At 40.1% G+C, this 15,695-nt stretch overlaps 1 protein-coding gene across 2 annotated transcripts in view; it reads left to right on the top strand.

The window, feature by feature from the left end:
* Positions 1 to 15,695, top strand: part of LOC122792927 (spectrin beta chain, non-erythrocytic 1-like) — a 1,986,067-nt gene that overhangs the window by 1,811,250 nt on the left and 159,122 nt on the right. For both annotated transcript variants that reach the window (XM_044060498.1, XM_044060499.1), the window contains one exon: positions 5,961 to 6,045. In XM_044060498.1, coding sequence (XP_043916433.1) covers positions 5,961 to 6,045 — 85 coding nt within the window. The remainder of the gene's footprint in view (positions 1 to 5,960; positions 6,046 to 15,695) is intronic.

Genomic DNA, 15,695 nt, shown 5'->3' with positions numbered 1-15,695 from the left:
CCTAACACCTCATCTAACTGCAAATGCATTTAACTCTTTTTTTCGAATCTATTCAAGCTCTTGCTAGACAACTGAACACTAACAACTTCTATCCCCAAACAATCTAACAGACACTGGTCACAACTTCTCTTTTTAACCTATCCCTACCTCTTTCATCTATAAACTTATTTACAAACTGAAACCTTGTACTCCCTCTGCTGACAAACTCCTTCTTTATCTTCAAAAGGCAGCCAGAGAAATTGCAGTCCCAATATCTATACTCATCAATAGGACAATCCAAGAGGAACTATCCCGATGTCTGGAAAATCTCCCATATTATCCCTCTACACAAAGGAGGTAACTCTATTGAATACGCCAACTTTAGACCAATTGCTCTTCTCTCACCCTTAGCAAAGATTATGGAGAAATGTATACATCAGCAACTTGTTCAATACCTCTCACTACACAACATTATAGCTAATTGTCAACATGGCTTTAGACCCCATCATAGTACAACCACTGCTCTCCTTTCCTTTGTAGATACTATCAATAGTAACCAATAACCTTCTCTCTTCTGCTCTATTCATTGACCTCTCCAAAGCCTTTGATATGGTTAACCACTCCTCTTTAATTCACATCCTTGAATCCCTCTCATTTGATAATCTTGCCATTAAATGGTTTAGCTCTTATCTGGAAAACAGACAACAAGCTGTTCTCTGGGATAACCATATCTCATCATTGTTGCCCATTTCCATTGGAGTCCCTCAGGGCTCTATTCTTGGTCCTCTTCTTTTCTCCTCTATATAAATGACCTTCACACAGTAATCCCTCAAGCTACCTGTATCCAATATGCTGACGATTCTACCATTATTTGCTCAGCATCTTCCTGTTCAGATCTAATCTCTCTAACTCAAAATACTTTCACCACTGTCGAAACATGGTTTACTAGACGGTATCTCCTTCTTAATGCTAAAAAAACCAAACTACTTCTCTTCTCCCCAACCTCTCGGACCTCCCACTAAACTTCAACATCTTGTCTAATAATGCCACTGTCATCACCCCTGACTCTACAACTAAACTGTTGGGAATAACTATCGATAATAATCTCACTTTTGATCATCACATCAACACCACCATCAAATCAGTTAACAGAAAAATAGGATCCTTATACCGTATAAAAACCTTTCTAACCCCAGCTACCAGAGCTACTATCGCCACTCTCATCTCTTATCCACTTTATCTTATGCATCTCCAATCTTTACCAACCTTAAGAAAGCTAACCTAAACAAACTAGCCATTTGCTACAATAACATTGCCAGCCACAGGAAACCCCTTCAGAACCCATCACTGTCACAATTTGAGACTTTTAGGCTGGCTGGAATTACAAAACTACCTTACAGTCTCACAACTCACTATTGCCCACAAAATACTGCACCAACCTGGAAACAACCCTACACTCTCTCAACTATTAATCCCTTACAACAATCTAACCTCCCTTAGATCCTCCTGTAAACTCTTGATCAGTTCTACAAAGTCCAACAACTCAGCTGGCAACTCTCTTTTCACAAATTCTGTAGGTAGGATATGGAATCTGTTACCTAGGGATATAACACTAATTACTTCTTTGCCTCTCTTCAAACATAAAATTAAACTGTACTTCCAAGAACACTGGCTTTGTTCTTGTAGTACACCTGACTAACTTTCTTCACTCTACCCTATCATCTCATCTACTCTGATTTTAACCTATCTCTTCAGATCCTACCTAGACTAGCCTCTGCACTTGGACTCCTCTATCCCGTATCTACTACTCTTTTCCTTTCCTCTCCTCCCACTATCCTCCCTGTTATAAACCTTTGTATTGTGCTACCTTTTCTGTCCTTACTAAATTACTACTCCTGCTTTTTGTAACAATATGGGATTAGGAATTCTTTACAGTATTTAGTATTTTAAGTATTAGACATTTTCTGTAAAAATGATGTAATCTATGAACTGTACACTTCTGTAAAAATGCTTCTGTATTGTTAATATTCTGCTTTCAATTAGTTCTTAGATCCTTATAAGCTGTATCTTATAGTAATTGATTTTATGTAATGTATCAGTATATAGTGGAGCTTTTCTCCTCGGGCCTCTGCTGAAAATGGACATGTATCCAGCCAGACTAGCCCGGTCAACAAATGTAAAATAAATAAAAAAATAAATAAATAAAAATCTGAGGCAAGAAAAACTAAAGAAAAATGGCGTTGGTTGCATCTTTTATACCCCTGCCTGCCAGCAGGATAACCCAAGTGTAATGACTGCAACAGTGAATACACTCGAACATCTACATTTATGGTAGGTACACAACTGTACATTTCTCACCTTTAAACATAATGTTTAAAAAGACTTTAATTATGCTGTTTATGAATCCCCTAATTTAATGCAAACAAAGGAAAAGCAAGATATGACCAGAATAAACCAGTCAGAATAAATGTTTCCTTAGCCAGTCATACCGAAACATGCTTAAAAATGCTCTGAAACTACTTAAAAATTTCAGTGCATTCAGAAACCTTTTTTAAGAAAAATCCTGAAATAAATGATTTGAAAGGGAAATAGGTACCATACATTTAAAAACAGTTAAATCTTAATGCTTAAAGTGTTACCTATTGAATGGAAACAATTGAAACAGAGCATGTAAATCAAAGCTAATATGCACAAATATGCAAGCAAACACAATGCATATGAAGTGCCTGGTTGGTACAATAAATAACAAATGCCTTGCGGATGATATTGTAAAAGTAGCTTTTGCTTTTTGGATTCATAAAAACACAAGAAAAAAAAACACCATGTAAGAACAAGGTTATTATGTGCAAACACATAAAATAGTGATGCACACTTAAAATGCCAGATTATTAGGATAAATGTCAAGTGCCTTGTGGATTATGTTATTGAATTTATAGGTTTCAGTTTTGAACATTTATACTAAAATGACCATCTAGACCAGGCAAGTGACTGGCACTAAATTTGATTTGCCAATTGATTTCTTTCATTTCTAATAGGCTGTCTTGGTCTCCAGAACTGGCATCAAGTAATAAAATCTGATCAAACCATCACACACACACACACACACACACACACGCACACTCACGCACACACACACACACACACACACACACACACACACACACACACACACACACACACACACACACACAGAAACTTTTTACAGTTAATGCATTCCAGTGTATGTTCACAAAGAATATATTAGGATGATTTGTTCCTGATTGCATGACGATGTTATCTATGGCTGTTTACTAGTGATTTCCCATCATAGAAACTGTGACAGATCAAACAAGTAACTATTCCACATAGTCTGTATTGACAGTCATTTATTTCAAGTTTTCTTAAAGAAATGTTTTTCAGTTTTACTGAAGTGTTTCAGTAGATTCAAAGATTTGTTAGCTTGTTTTCAGTTTGAGTAGCTAATAAGTGTTTATTCTGATTGGATGATTCCTATCACTTGGTTGATTTATTTTTGTTTAGAAAATGCGCTTACCGTACATCAGTACCCTGATTGGAGAACCAATGTTCTCCAGCAGGGTATTAATTTGCAAGTAATGCCTGGTGAAAAACGAGTTTGACGCTTCACGGCAGCTTATCAAGCCATCGTGGAGCTTAGACTGAGAAAAAACAAACGGATGCCATTATTTTACACTCACTAAGCAGAGCTCCTGCTGCTTAGTGAATGTGAAATGTCAAAAACAGAAAAGAGAGAGAGAAAAAAAGTGTGTGTGTGTGTGTGTGTGTGTGTGTGTGTGTGTGTGTGTGTGTGTGTCAGTGAAAGTGAGAGTGAGTTGTTATTTTACATTCACTAAGTAGCGCTTTTGCTGTTTAGCGAGTGTAAAATAAAAAAAAAAGCATGTGTGACAGATTGTATGTGTATATGAGAGTAAGAGAGAGAGCGATCGATGGAGTGTGTGTTCCTGTGTGCATGTATGAGTGAATGTGTGCATGAAAGTAGTGTGTGTGTGTGTGTGTGTGTGTGTGTGTGTGTGTGTGTGTGTGTGTGTGTGTGAGAGAGAGAGTGAGTGAGTAAGTGAAGTGCAAAAGTGAACCAACGATCCCCTGGTAGCATGTGTGAGAGAGAGAATGATCTCTGCCAGTGCTTAGGGAACGAGCTCTCTGTAAAATTGTGTTTTACTTACTTATATATTTTTAAGTACTGTTTTTTACTTTTTTAATATAGTTTGGATGTAAAATGCTTTCTTCAACACCATCAACATATACTACAGCAAGTATGAAACATTAAGCAGAGGAACTATTTTACATCAAAAACATATTTAAAAAATTAAATAGAACTTAAAAAAAACATAAGTAAGTAAAACACAACAATTTTACAGAGAGCCCATTCTCTAAGTGCAATAATGCCCTCCAGGGTGTGTGTTAATGTGTAATTAATGCCCTTCCAAGGTTGTAGAGGCCCTCCACTTGCAGTGTCGGGCCTCACAACACCCCTGGGTGGGCATTAATTACACATTAACACACACCCCGTTGGGCATTATTGCTTCCTTACATTTTATTTAGGAGTTTTTTCTTAAGCATCGAGTCTCTTTAAAACGAGCAATCTAATCTGTTTCACTCTTTTAAGATATGATGATTTAATTTTGTAAGGCTTACGAGCATTTTTCCAGCTTTTTGTAATTTTCATTCTGTCTATGTATATGTCTACCTTGATTGGTTGATTTTTAACCATGTGATTGTAGAAGATGTTTTACAAGGAGGCAGTATTCTAATGATATCTGTTCTAAGGTAGCCTTAGTAAAGTTTGAACAAGACAAATGGATTTAACACTTTTAATAAACCAGTATTTTAGTTGAGCACAGTTGGGTAGTCTGCATTATTTTAGTTTTGTCCATTTTACAATTGTCTCTGGCCACACATTCAACTATTTTTAGTATTTAGATTATGTCATATTAATTTGCTTTGAGAAGTGGGTGCTAGTGTGTCTTTATAATGCTGCACAGCGTGCTGAAGAGTTATTGTGTAATCTATCTCAAGCCCCATAAACCCTGATTTGTTAGTGTACTTCATGCTCATAACGGTGTCCGAAAAAAAACTTTCTTTTACTGGGTTTAATTCTGCTCCACTGTAGTTTACACCAATGTTCCCTAATCTCTCCACATCTAGAAATTTAGAATTCAATGCATGGAAATTATGAAAGTAAGACATTTAAATAAAATCAGACAGCTGAACTTGAGTGTGTGTGTGTGTGTGTGTGTGTGTGTGTGTGTGTGTGTGTGTGTGTGTGTGTGTGTGTGTGTGTGTGTGTGTGTGTGTGTGTGTGTGTGTGTGTGTGTGTGTTGGGGGATTGTTATTTGAACAGCATTAAGTAAATTTGTGAATTAATAGAATAAAACTGAAGTGCTAGAAACTATGATGAGAGTAAGTTGAATAGCTGGTTTCAGTGGTCATGGAACATTTTATGATATCAAGTGAAATTACAATTTTGATTACTGAATGTGTTTACACTTTATTAAGAAAACAAGTTTTAGCATAGACTGGACTGAAACACATTTTGGTATAAGAAAGATAGTATAGTTTAATGGTTAAAGTCTTTGGTGCTGAAGTCAGAAATTGGAAATGAGGTTTTAAATGCTGTCTACCACCACCTGCATAGTTTGAAACCCTTGAGCAAGAAACTTAACAGTATTCAGTAATATATCTAACACATTTCGTAGTCTTCAGCAACACGTTGGCAGTCATCTGTTTTGGTTTAATAATCTTGCATTGTTCTTTACATATTGATTAAGATATTTTGACTTTATTGTCAGGAACAAGCTCTTCATCTTAGTAGCTCATACATGGAAAACAATGAATTAAAAAGTTATACTTTGCCAGTGGTAGCACACACGTCTTAATAATGAAAACAATGTTGTTACTGATTTGTGTCTGACATTGCTGTGCATGTGTTAGAACACATAGTGCAATAAACTTCATTGCTTTAGATTTCAGAAAAACTTGCTCAGTTGGAGGAGAAAAGGAAAGAAATTGGCGATAAGTGGACAGAGAAGATGAACTGGTTGCAGATCGGTAAGAATAAAATATTTCACACTTTAACTATGTAGTCAACAAGTATGTTTACTAAATGTCCTTGGGTGTTCTTTGAGATTTCATAATAAAAAAATGTAGTGGAAAGCAACCGCTTATGATATGAAATGTGGGAACATTGAAATCACTTTGGATACTCTTAGTTGAGGTCCCCACCAGTAATGCTACTTTCAAGTCTCTCTTTCCTAAGGGCTGATGAACCCTGTCCATTATCATTATACTGAAGTCTGCTTCCCTATTGTGCTCAACTTTTCTCATAGGACTAGGTCACCCCTTACTTCTGAACAATGAAGCTTTTTGATCAGGAATGGTGCTTTGTCACATTGACTCAAAGTGCGTACCTGTTTGATTTCTTCTCAGGAGCCTCTAGCACAAGCAAAAAAAAGTTATTCTCTGTACTTCAGACTAATGTGACTTGGAGTTGCCTTTTGCATACTTAAGTGGTTAGATAGGGGGTTCATTTGTTTCATAAAGACAAGGGAGGGATGCCATATTTAAATGTTACATCTCAAACTTGTTCAGGTGTAGCAAGAATAGTTGTGACAGAATTGATCAGGGTTATTATGCCATTGTTGAGCTTTTGTCTTTTGCTTCAGGCTTGGTGCTTCACTAAGAGAAAGCCCTGTTGTCACAACATTATTTACATCCTACACCTTTAGCACACAGTGCAAGCTGGACTTTGTGTCTAGGAGCAGAGCTGCCTTTGAATAGGCGGTCTTTTGGTATCCATTGTCTTGATCTGGCACCTTCATTACTTAATGGGAGAGGACTGTGTCTATTATAAAGCCATATTGTCAGGTCTCTCCTCAGACTTAAAAGCATTCACCAGTTGTCTCTTAATGGTGATATATGAGAGTTGTTTATCAGCTAGGAAAAACTTGAGTTTGTTTAGTTTATTAACTTTTTTTACTCCATTCAAAGAGTAAAAGTCCTGTGCTATCTCTTTTTATAGTATTATAAAGTTTGTAGATGTTGCAAATTGAAAAATCCTTTTAGAAATTTTTATTAATCATATCTCTTTATTATGGCTTTGAAGGTGCTTTTTTGATTCACCTTATTGAATTTGTGTCTGTAGAATCCAGAGTTTAAGCTCCTTATCATCTAGGATATTCATGGTGTAGTGTGCAAAGCATGTTTTGCAGACTCTTCATAGGTAGGTACTAGGCTATTGGCCCTAGGGCCTATACAAGCCTAGCCAAAAACGTACCCTGGCTTTTGCCACCCAAGAAAATTATTTTCTTGTGCCCCTGTCAAGCAGAGCCACAGAGGTGATCCCCGAGGTGAATTTCCTGTTTCCCATCCAGTCATCAAGATTTTTCTTGAAGAGTGCTAATGAGGAGCTTTGTTTGATATAGATAGGTAGTTTGTTCCAGAGTATGGGAAGTCTTTGGGACAGGAATCTCTCCCTCCAGCATGTTCTTTTTATTGTGGTGACAAGGTTTAGGTCCCTAGAGCATGTAGCTCAGAGGGATTGGGATTTCTTTAAGTGGAGCATGTCCAGTAGCTCTGGGTTTGACATAGCTTTGTATGTTAGGCAGAGATCGCCTCTGAGTAGGCGAATTGCAATGGAGTAAAGCTGGAGTTTTTTGAGACAGTCTGCATAGGGCATCTGTTTGAGGATGGTAATCCTCTTTGTGAGGTATTTCTGCAGCCTTTCCACTTGTTGTAGATGTCTTGTGAGGTACATACCAAAAGGGGCGTTGTGCTCTTTAATGGGTCTAATGAGTGACAAGTAGAGGGGAACAATGACCTCTTTTTTCCTGGATGAGAAACCTTTTGTGATGAGGTGTGCCATGTAGAAGGATTTCCTGACTACTGTGGCAATGTGATTATCAAAGGAGAGACTACTGTCCACATGTGTCCCAAGGTCTCTTATCACACTTTCGGTGTTAAGTAGACTACCACCCATGTGGTAGCTCATGGGTACAGAGTTTTTACCAAAGGGGATGGCAGTGCACTTTTTAGCATTGAGCTTGAGGCCATGGCTTTGACACCAGGTATCTGTCTCAGTGAGGTCCTTATGTAGGATGTTCACATCATTAGGAGTTCCAATTATGGCTCCTAGTTTGCAGTCATCTGCGAACTTCATTAGCCAAAGACCTTCTGTGTTAGCTTGTACTTCAGAAAAGTAGATACCAAACAGGAGAAGACCCAGGACTGAACCTTGTGGTACTCCACTTGTCACTGGTCTGAAGTCGGATTTGAAATCTGCTATTTTCACAGTGTGAGTTCTGTCAGTGAGCCAGTTGGCAACCCATCTTGTGACATGGGGATTTATACCTAGTTTAGTGAGTTTATCTATAATTCCAGAGTGTGGGATGGTGTCAAAAGCCTTGACGAGATCTAGATAGGCTGTGTGAACCATCTTACCCTCTTCTCCGTCTTTGGTGACTGCTTCAAAGAAGTCAGTCAGGTTTAGGAGACATGATCTGCCTTTTACAAACCTGAACTGGGTGGGGTCCAGAGTTTGGAAATTACCAATGTCTTTGTTTTTAAGTTCCATGATGATACGTTCCATGGGCTTGCAGACCAGGCTCGTTAAGCAAATGGGGCAGCAGTTCCTTGGGTCCATGGTGGCTCCCCTTTTGTGGAGTGGTATAACCATCGGTGCACGCCATTCAGTGGGCACAAAGCCTGAGGTGAGGCTATGACTTAACATGGTGCTTAGGTGGGGTGCCAGTTCATTCTGTAGTTCATGTAGATGGGATGTTGTCAGGTCCCATGGATGCTGTGTTCTTGGCTTTGGAGAGTGTGGTTTTTACCTGTGCAGCTGTGATTACAGGAACTTTGCATTCTTCCGGTATAGAGATTTGCCCTTTAGGGGGTGAGTGGGGGGGGGTAACTTTAGCACTGAACCTATCTACCAGGGTGTTGGCAATATCAGTTGGTTCTGTATATTTAGTGCCATTGTGCTGTAACTCAGAGAAGATCTGAGTGTTGCCATTGAGATTCTTGTCATAGCTATAGAATGCTTTGTGGTTCTCTTTAGAATCAGTGGTGATTTTGTTTTCATAACTAGCTTTGGAGGCTTTTATGAGGGATCTCAGCTTCTTACTGAGGCTGACCAGGGAGTTCTTCCAGTCATGGGATTTTACTCTTTTTTGCAACAGTTTCTTTCTTCTGTTGTAGAGTTTGTTTATGGCAGGGGACCACCAGATTGGCTTCCTTTTTTTGGAGGATAGCATATTGGTTATGTTAGGGATAGCACAATCCAATCCATGTACCTGTGTAAGTGCTTATAAAGTGCATTTGTGTAGGATTCAACAGTTGTACCTCTATTGTCCGTCTGTATGGGTGATGTGAAGTTTTCCACTTCTGTCTTAAGAAGCGTGAAGTTAGCTTTGGAGAAATTTTTTTACGGTGGTTTCCCTAATGGTGGTGGGGGCAGGATGTAGATGTCTAGGCTGATTAGCTTGTGGTCAGATCTGACCAACAAGGAATTGACCTGTGGTGTGGAACACCGGTCACCCATCTTGGTAATGACCAGGTCTAGGATATTGCTGCCCCTGGTGGGGGTGTGGATAAGTTGATCCAAGGTGTTGAAATTTATGAATTCCAGAAAACATTGAGCAAAAGAGTTGGTACATGAATAGTTTTCCCAGTTAATGGTGGGGTAGTTGAGATTCTTTAAGTGGGTATGCAAAATCCCATGGCCAGAGAATGTGCAAGCATTTTGAAGCTACTACTGTTTACTTATCCTTACAGAAGGCTTTGAAATGGTGGCAATCTCAGGAAAATACCTGTCTGAGGATGCCTTCCTCATGGTCCTAGAGCAGTTCCAGTATGTCAGGATCAGAGCTTCTGCTCTGGCTTTTGCCATTATCTAAAGCAAACAGTGATTTTAGTTCTACTCTAGAAACCCATACTAATATCAGAGTATTGAAGATATGAACCAAGAAGAAACTTCACAGTGTGGAGGGTGTGATGTTCACTTTTTGAATTATGTTAAGCACCTAGTTCATTAATAAAAATCAAACTGTAAATTACGTCTTACAAAATAATCATATTGAAGAAATTAGTGGTTCTTTAACCACCTTGTCCCTGGCATGAACCAGGGTCTTCTAACTCACACAGTCTAATGCTAGCAGGGCAGCTCAGCAAGCAGTGTGTGACCTACTCATTCCTTCATTGCAGGAGGCAGAGAGGTTTTGAGGCTGGGCCCTGATCCAAGGCCTCTTCCTTACAGAAGAGATCTGCACCTCCATTCTTTGCCACCCCCCCACCTCTCTTCTGGGCTTACCTTTCTTCCATCTTTCTTTCTGTTGTGATAGAGGACCTTCCTGTCTGTTTGTATGGTGGAGAATGGCACAAGGAATGGTTTCTGTGCAACTGCGCAAAAATGTGACCTGTTGTCTGGTCTGTGCCAAAGGGTTTCAGGTCAGTTGTAAAGGTTGGACGAACTTCTCTGTCAGGTCATCACCATCTAGCTGCCTGTGCTTTTTTTTTATTTGCTACAAACTGGGGTAACTTTGTACAGGGTTTCCCATTGCAACAAGAAATCTGCTGTATCCAGCTGCTTATTTTGCCCAGAGTGTCAGCATCTTCCTCAGCTGTTCTATGCAGAAGGCAGTCTACTGGGTCAGTAAGATAAAGTAAAAACATCAAATGTCAGTCTGTACATAATTCAGTGGGTAAAATGACATGACCAAATGGGTTAATCCATAGGATGCAGCAAGTTAGGGTGGCTAGGGAGTTACTTCACTGTCCCATTAAGGGTCAGCATTACTGTCTCACATCACTCTCTACTAGTGTACCTATGTTTTTAAACTATTCTTCTCAAATATAAAAGTGAATGGTGGACAGTGGATAACCAAATATGCTAATGAGTCTTGCAGTTTGCACAGAGGATTAAGACTCTCTGCTGTGGTTCCTTGGGTACAGGGTTTGAGTCCTTCAGCTCTCATTTGCCTACAGTGTGACCTTAAGTCACTTAACCAGACAGTGCTTGGGGGGGCAACTGGGGATCTGTGGCCTGGGCTAGACTTCTCAATGGTCTCCAGGAGTGAAAGCTTAGTAAGTACCCGTGATTGCAAACTGGGTAACCTATTTTCAGTAAAAGATGCTAAAGTTCTTTAAGATGGTCTGCACAGTATTAATGACTTTACCTTTAATGAGAGTAAATGTTAACATTATGAGAATTGGCAAAAGAAATGCAAGATATTATTATATAATCAATGGTCCAGTCATAAAAACAACATCATTAAAGATGTAGGGATAGTAGTAAACAGCTTGAACTTTGGCCATTAACTCATTCCACACCTTTCGGCCCCAGAACTTAGACCGAAGCTCCAAAGGCAGTGGTGTTTCCATATTCATAAAGGATGTGCACACCTCCAGACTGGTAGCCCAACATAATGCATCTGAGATACTTCAGGTGCAGCTAACATTGGGTAAGACAGTGATTCAGGTCATAGCCTGCTATGGATCCCTAGCCATGTCCCAAGACTTACACTCCACATTCCTAAGCACCCTAGAGAATATTAGGGTCCAACCTAACACTCTCATAGTGAGCGACTTCAACTACCCCTCCATTAAGTGGGAGAGCTACTCATGTACCAATACATTTGCCCAACATTTCCTGAAATTTATTAATTCCAGTGCCCTGGACCAGCTCGTTCTTACCCCCACTAGAGGTAGCAACATCCTTGACCTGGTCATTGCTAACATCGGCAACCATTGCTCTACACCAATAGTCAACTCCCTGGTTAGATCTGACCACAAACTAATCACCTTGGAAATCCACATCATTTGCACCACCCCTGCAAAGGTAACCACCATGAAAAACTTCTCTAAAGCTAACTTTGGGCTCCTAAAAACAGAGGTGGCTTACTTCATGGCAACCATGCAAATGAAGATCAGTTGCATGACTTCTGAATCATACACCAATGCACTGTACGAATACGTACACAAATGCATGGATCTAGCCATACCCAATAGAACCAAGACGCTCTCCTCCAAAAAAAGAAGCCAATCTGGTGGTCCCCTGCCATAAACAATCTCTACAACAGAAGGAGGAAACTGATGTGGAATAAGGTGAAGTCCAAAGAATGGAAAAACGCCCTTATCAGTCTCAACAAAAAAGTTGAGATCCCTCATCAAATCCTCTAAAGCTAGCTATGAAAACAGAATTGCAGCAGATAGTAAAGACAACCACAAGGCCTTCTATAGTTATGTAAAGAATCTCCACGGCAATACCCAGATTTGCTCTGAGCTACTAGACAATGGTACCTTCTATACCGAGCCAATAGATATTACCAATATACTGGCCAACAGATTCAGTACCAGCTTTACCCCCTCCCCAAGGGACCAGTCACAATACCAGTAGATTGCTAGGCACCCAGTATTACTGCTGCACAGGTTAAAACAGCACTGTCCAAGGCCAAAAATACAGCTTCATGGGACCTGAACATATCTTTGGCTGTGTTCTACATGAACTACAGAGTGAACTGGCACCTCACCTGTGTGTGCCCTGTTCAGTCACAGCCTCACCTCAGGCTTTGTCCCTACTGAATGATGCACTGCTACAGTCATCCCTCTCCACAAAAGAGGAGTGACTACAGACCCTGGGAACTATCGTCCCATTAGCCTGACAAGTCTGATATGCAAAGCTATGGAACGCTTCATCATGGACCTAATAAACAAGGATATAGGGAATCTCCAAACTCTGGATCCCACACAGTTTGGTTTTGTGAAGAGTAGATCATGCCTGCTGAACTTGGTTGACTTCTTTGAGTCAGTCACCAGAGCTGTGGATGAAGGCAAGGTGGTTCATACAGCCTACCTTGATCTGGCCAAGGCCTTTGATACCATTCCCCACTCAGGAATCATAGAAAAACTCACTAAGCTAGGCATCAACCCCTATATCACTAGGTGGGTTGCAAACTGGCTCACAGGTAGAACCAACTGTGTGAAAGTAGCTGACTCCAAGTCAGACTGCCGACCAGTCACACATGGAGTTCCACAGGGTTCGGTCTTGGGTCCTCTCCTGTTTGGTATCTACATCTCTGAAGTTCAGGCCAACACAAAGGGACTCTGGCTGACAAAGTTCGCAGATGATTGCAAGTTGGGAGCTATTATTAACTCCCCAAGTGATGTTGACATCCTACAGAAAGGCCTCACTGAGACCAACAACTGGTGTCAGAACCATGGCCTTAAGCTCAATGCCAAACAATGTGTCATCATCCCCTTTGGAAAAACATGGTTCCCATGAATTACCACATCGATGGTAGTCCACTGAACGCAGAAGGCTTTATAAAAGATCTGGGAACACAGGATGACAGCAACCTTTCCTTTGACCACCACATTGCCACTGTGGTCAGAAAGTCCTTCTATGTGGCACATCTCATTACTAAGGGTTTTGCATCCAGGAAGAAAGAGGTCATTGTCTCCCTGTACTTTTCCCTCATTAGGCCAATCATTGAGTACAATGCCCCAATTGGCATGTACCTCACTAAACACCTGTAACAACTGCAGAGGCCGCAAAAGTACCTCACAAAGAGGATCCTAGGCCTTAAACATTTGTCCTATATGGACACACTCAAAAAACTCCAACTATTCTCCGTCTCATATCACCTACTTAGAGTCGATCTCTGCTTGACTTACAAAGCCATGTCTGACCCAGCTCTGTTGGAAGTGCTACATCTAAAGAAATCCCAATCCCTCCGCACCACACTCTCCAGAGACCTCAACCTTATTACCACAATCAACAGAACATGCTGGAGGGACAGGTTCATAACCCAGAGACTGCCCATGCTATGGAATAGACTTTCCATGCATGTCAAGCAGAGCACCTCACTGGCCCTCTTCAAGAGAAATCTTGATGAGTGGATGGGAAATAGAAAATTCACCCTGGGGATCACTCCAGTGGCTTTATTCGACAGAGGCACTGGGAACTAAGGTTGGGTGGCACGATGCCAGAGTAATCCTATGGGCTAGGCTTGTAAAGGCTACAGGGCCATTAGGCTAGTGCACACCTATGAACCTATGTATCTAGACAGGGTCAGAAAAGCTTATTCTGTAGCCTATGTAACAGTGAAGAATACATCAAGTCAGTCCAGAGAGAGATCATTGCATCACTTCATAACAAATGGATCATGTAAAACGATTTAAAGAAGGTACAGTGTTTTCTCACTAGATAGATCATAGGTTTGGAAGACTTTTATTATAATAATGATAATACCCATTTGTTAACCAAGTAAGCTCATTCAGCACGCTGTCCCTTTTCAGGGAAGGTCTGGGAGAATGTCTGGTTAAGTAATCTGCTCAGTCACACAGTAGATGTGGGATTCAAACTCAGGACTACTGTAGTGTCTAGTTCTACTAGCACATTATCCTAAATCTCTGCACCAAACTGCCAGAAAGGCTTCATGCATTGTCAGTCTGTTCTGCTTCTTATAGGTTACTAAGAGGTGATCTCTAGCTGGACTGTAAGGCAGCTTCTGATGTGGGTTTGTTTGAAAGTCAATGTCTAGAATTTACTGCAAGAGGAAGCTAACATCAGATCGTGAAAGCTAATGTTAAAAATAAATATCAGTAATAGAAAAAAAGTGACATACATTCCACAATGTATTCTGAGATTATAGACCAAGCTTCTGTATGATCAGAAGTGATCAGTCATTAACTTCCCTTAGAAAGTCATCTCAATAAGTGTATGAGAGTTAGTAAATCTCAACAAGGAGTTAATGCAGTCAGACATCCTGGACGTCTGAAGGCTGTAAGCTTAACAGACAGTCCGGAAAACTTGTGAAGACTCCTACAGCATCAGCCATGCTACATACAGAAGGGTTGTTGGTTTGGATTCCTGCTGGGCTGAGTTGTACTCTAACTTATCTACATGCCAGCTAGCAAGTCTGGGTAGGCATGCAATGAGCATTGTGAGGAAACTGACTCTGCCCTCACAGTGATGTACTCCTCTATAACCCTGCCTTTCTCATTAGCATGATTAATAAGTAGTGTATTGTCATTTTTCCTTGTTGTTTTGGTGACTGTCATGACAGTAGCACACCGCTAGCACTCTTGGGTATTTTCCTTTCCTTCCGGGGAAGGGTGGGCAGACATCACCTTGTCACTCCTGTACCTCATCTGCTCTTCTAGTGCCTAGGCTTCTTTTGGAACTTGGGTCATCTGGGTCGTAGTCAGGGAATGTATCCTTCTTTGCTATGAAGCCAATCTAGTGCAAAAAAACACTCAAGGAGTGGTTTATGTTTTACAATTTCCCTGTAAGTTGTTTTATATTGGGTAGAGCCAGAGGGCTTTTAAAGTTAGATTTCAGGAATATGTTAGAGACTTTAAAAAGTACACCTTGAAAGTCCTCTGGCTCTCCACTTTAAAGATTTCCATAACAGTAATGCTTTTCTGTTAAACGGTTCTATTTTAGAACAAATAATTTTGCATATGGGTGAAGGAGTAAGTCTTAAAGATAAGTTGTTATATAAGGAAACCATTTATATTTTAAAGTATAACACTCTAAACCCGAAAGGTTTAAATAGGGAGTGTAATTGGAAGTATGTGATTCATCAATTAATGTTGATTGTTTTATTGTTGTGGTTATTTAACATGTCTTTTTGAATGTTTTGGGGGTTTTTTTGGTACTCTAGTGAAGGTGACTTGCCGAGGCGCTAGAGAGAAATAAA

The sequence above is a fragment of the Protopterus annectens genome, chromosome 2.part0 (assembly GCF_019279795.1).
Source record: "Protopterus annectens isolate FY-2018-M chromosome 2.part0, PAN1.0, whole genome shotgun sequence".
Lineage (NCBI taxonomy): Eukaryota > Metazoa > Chordata > Ceratodontiformes > Protopteridae > Protopterus > Protopterus annectens.
The sequence above is the reverse complement of the archived record's forward strand: the minus strand, read 5'-3'. Positions and strand labels throughout refer to the sequence as shown.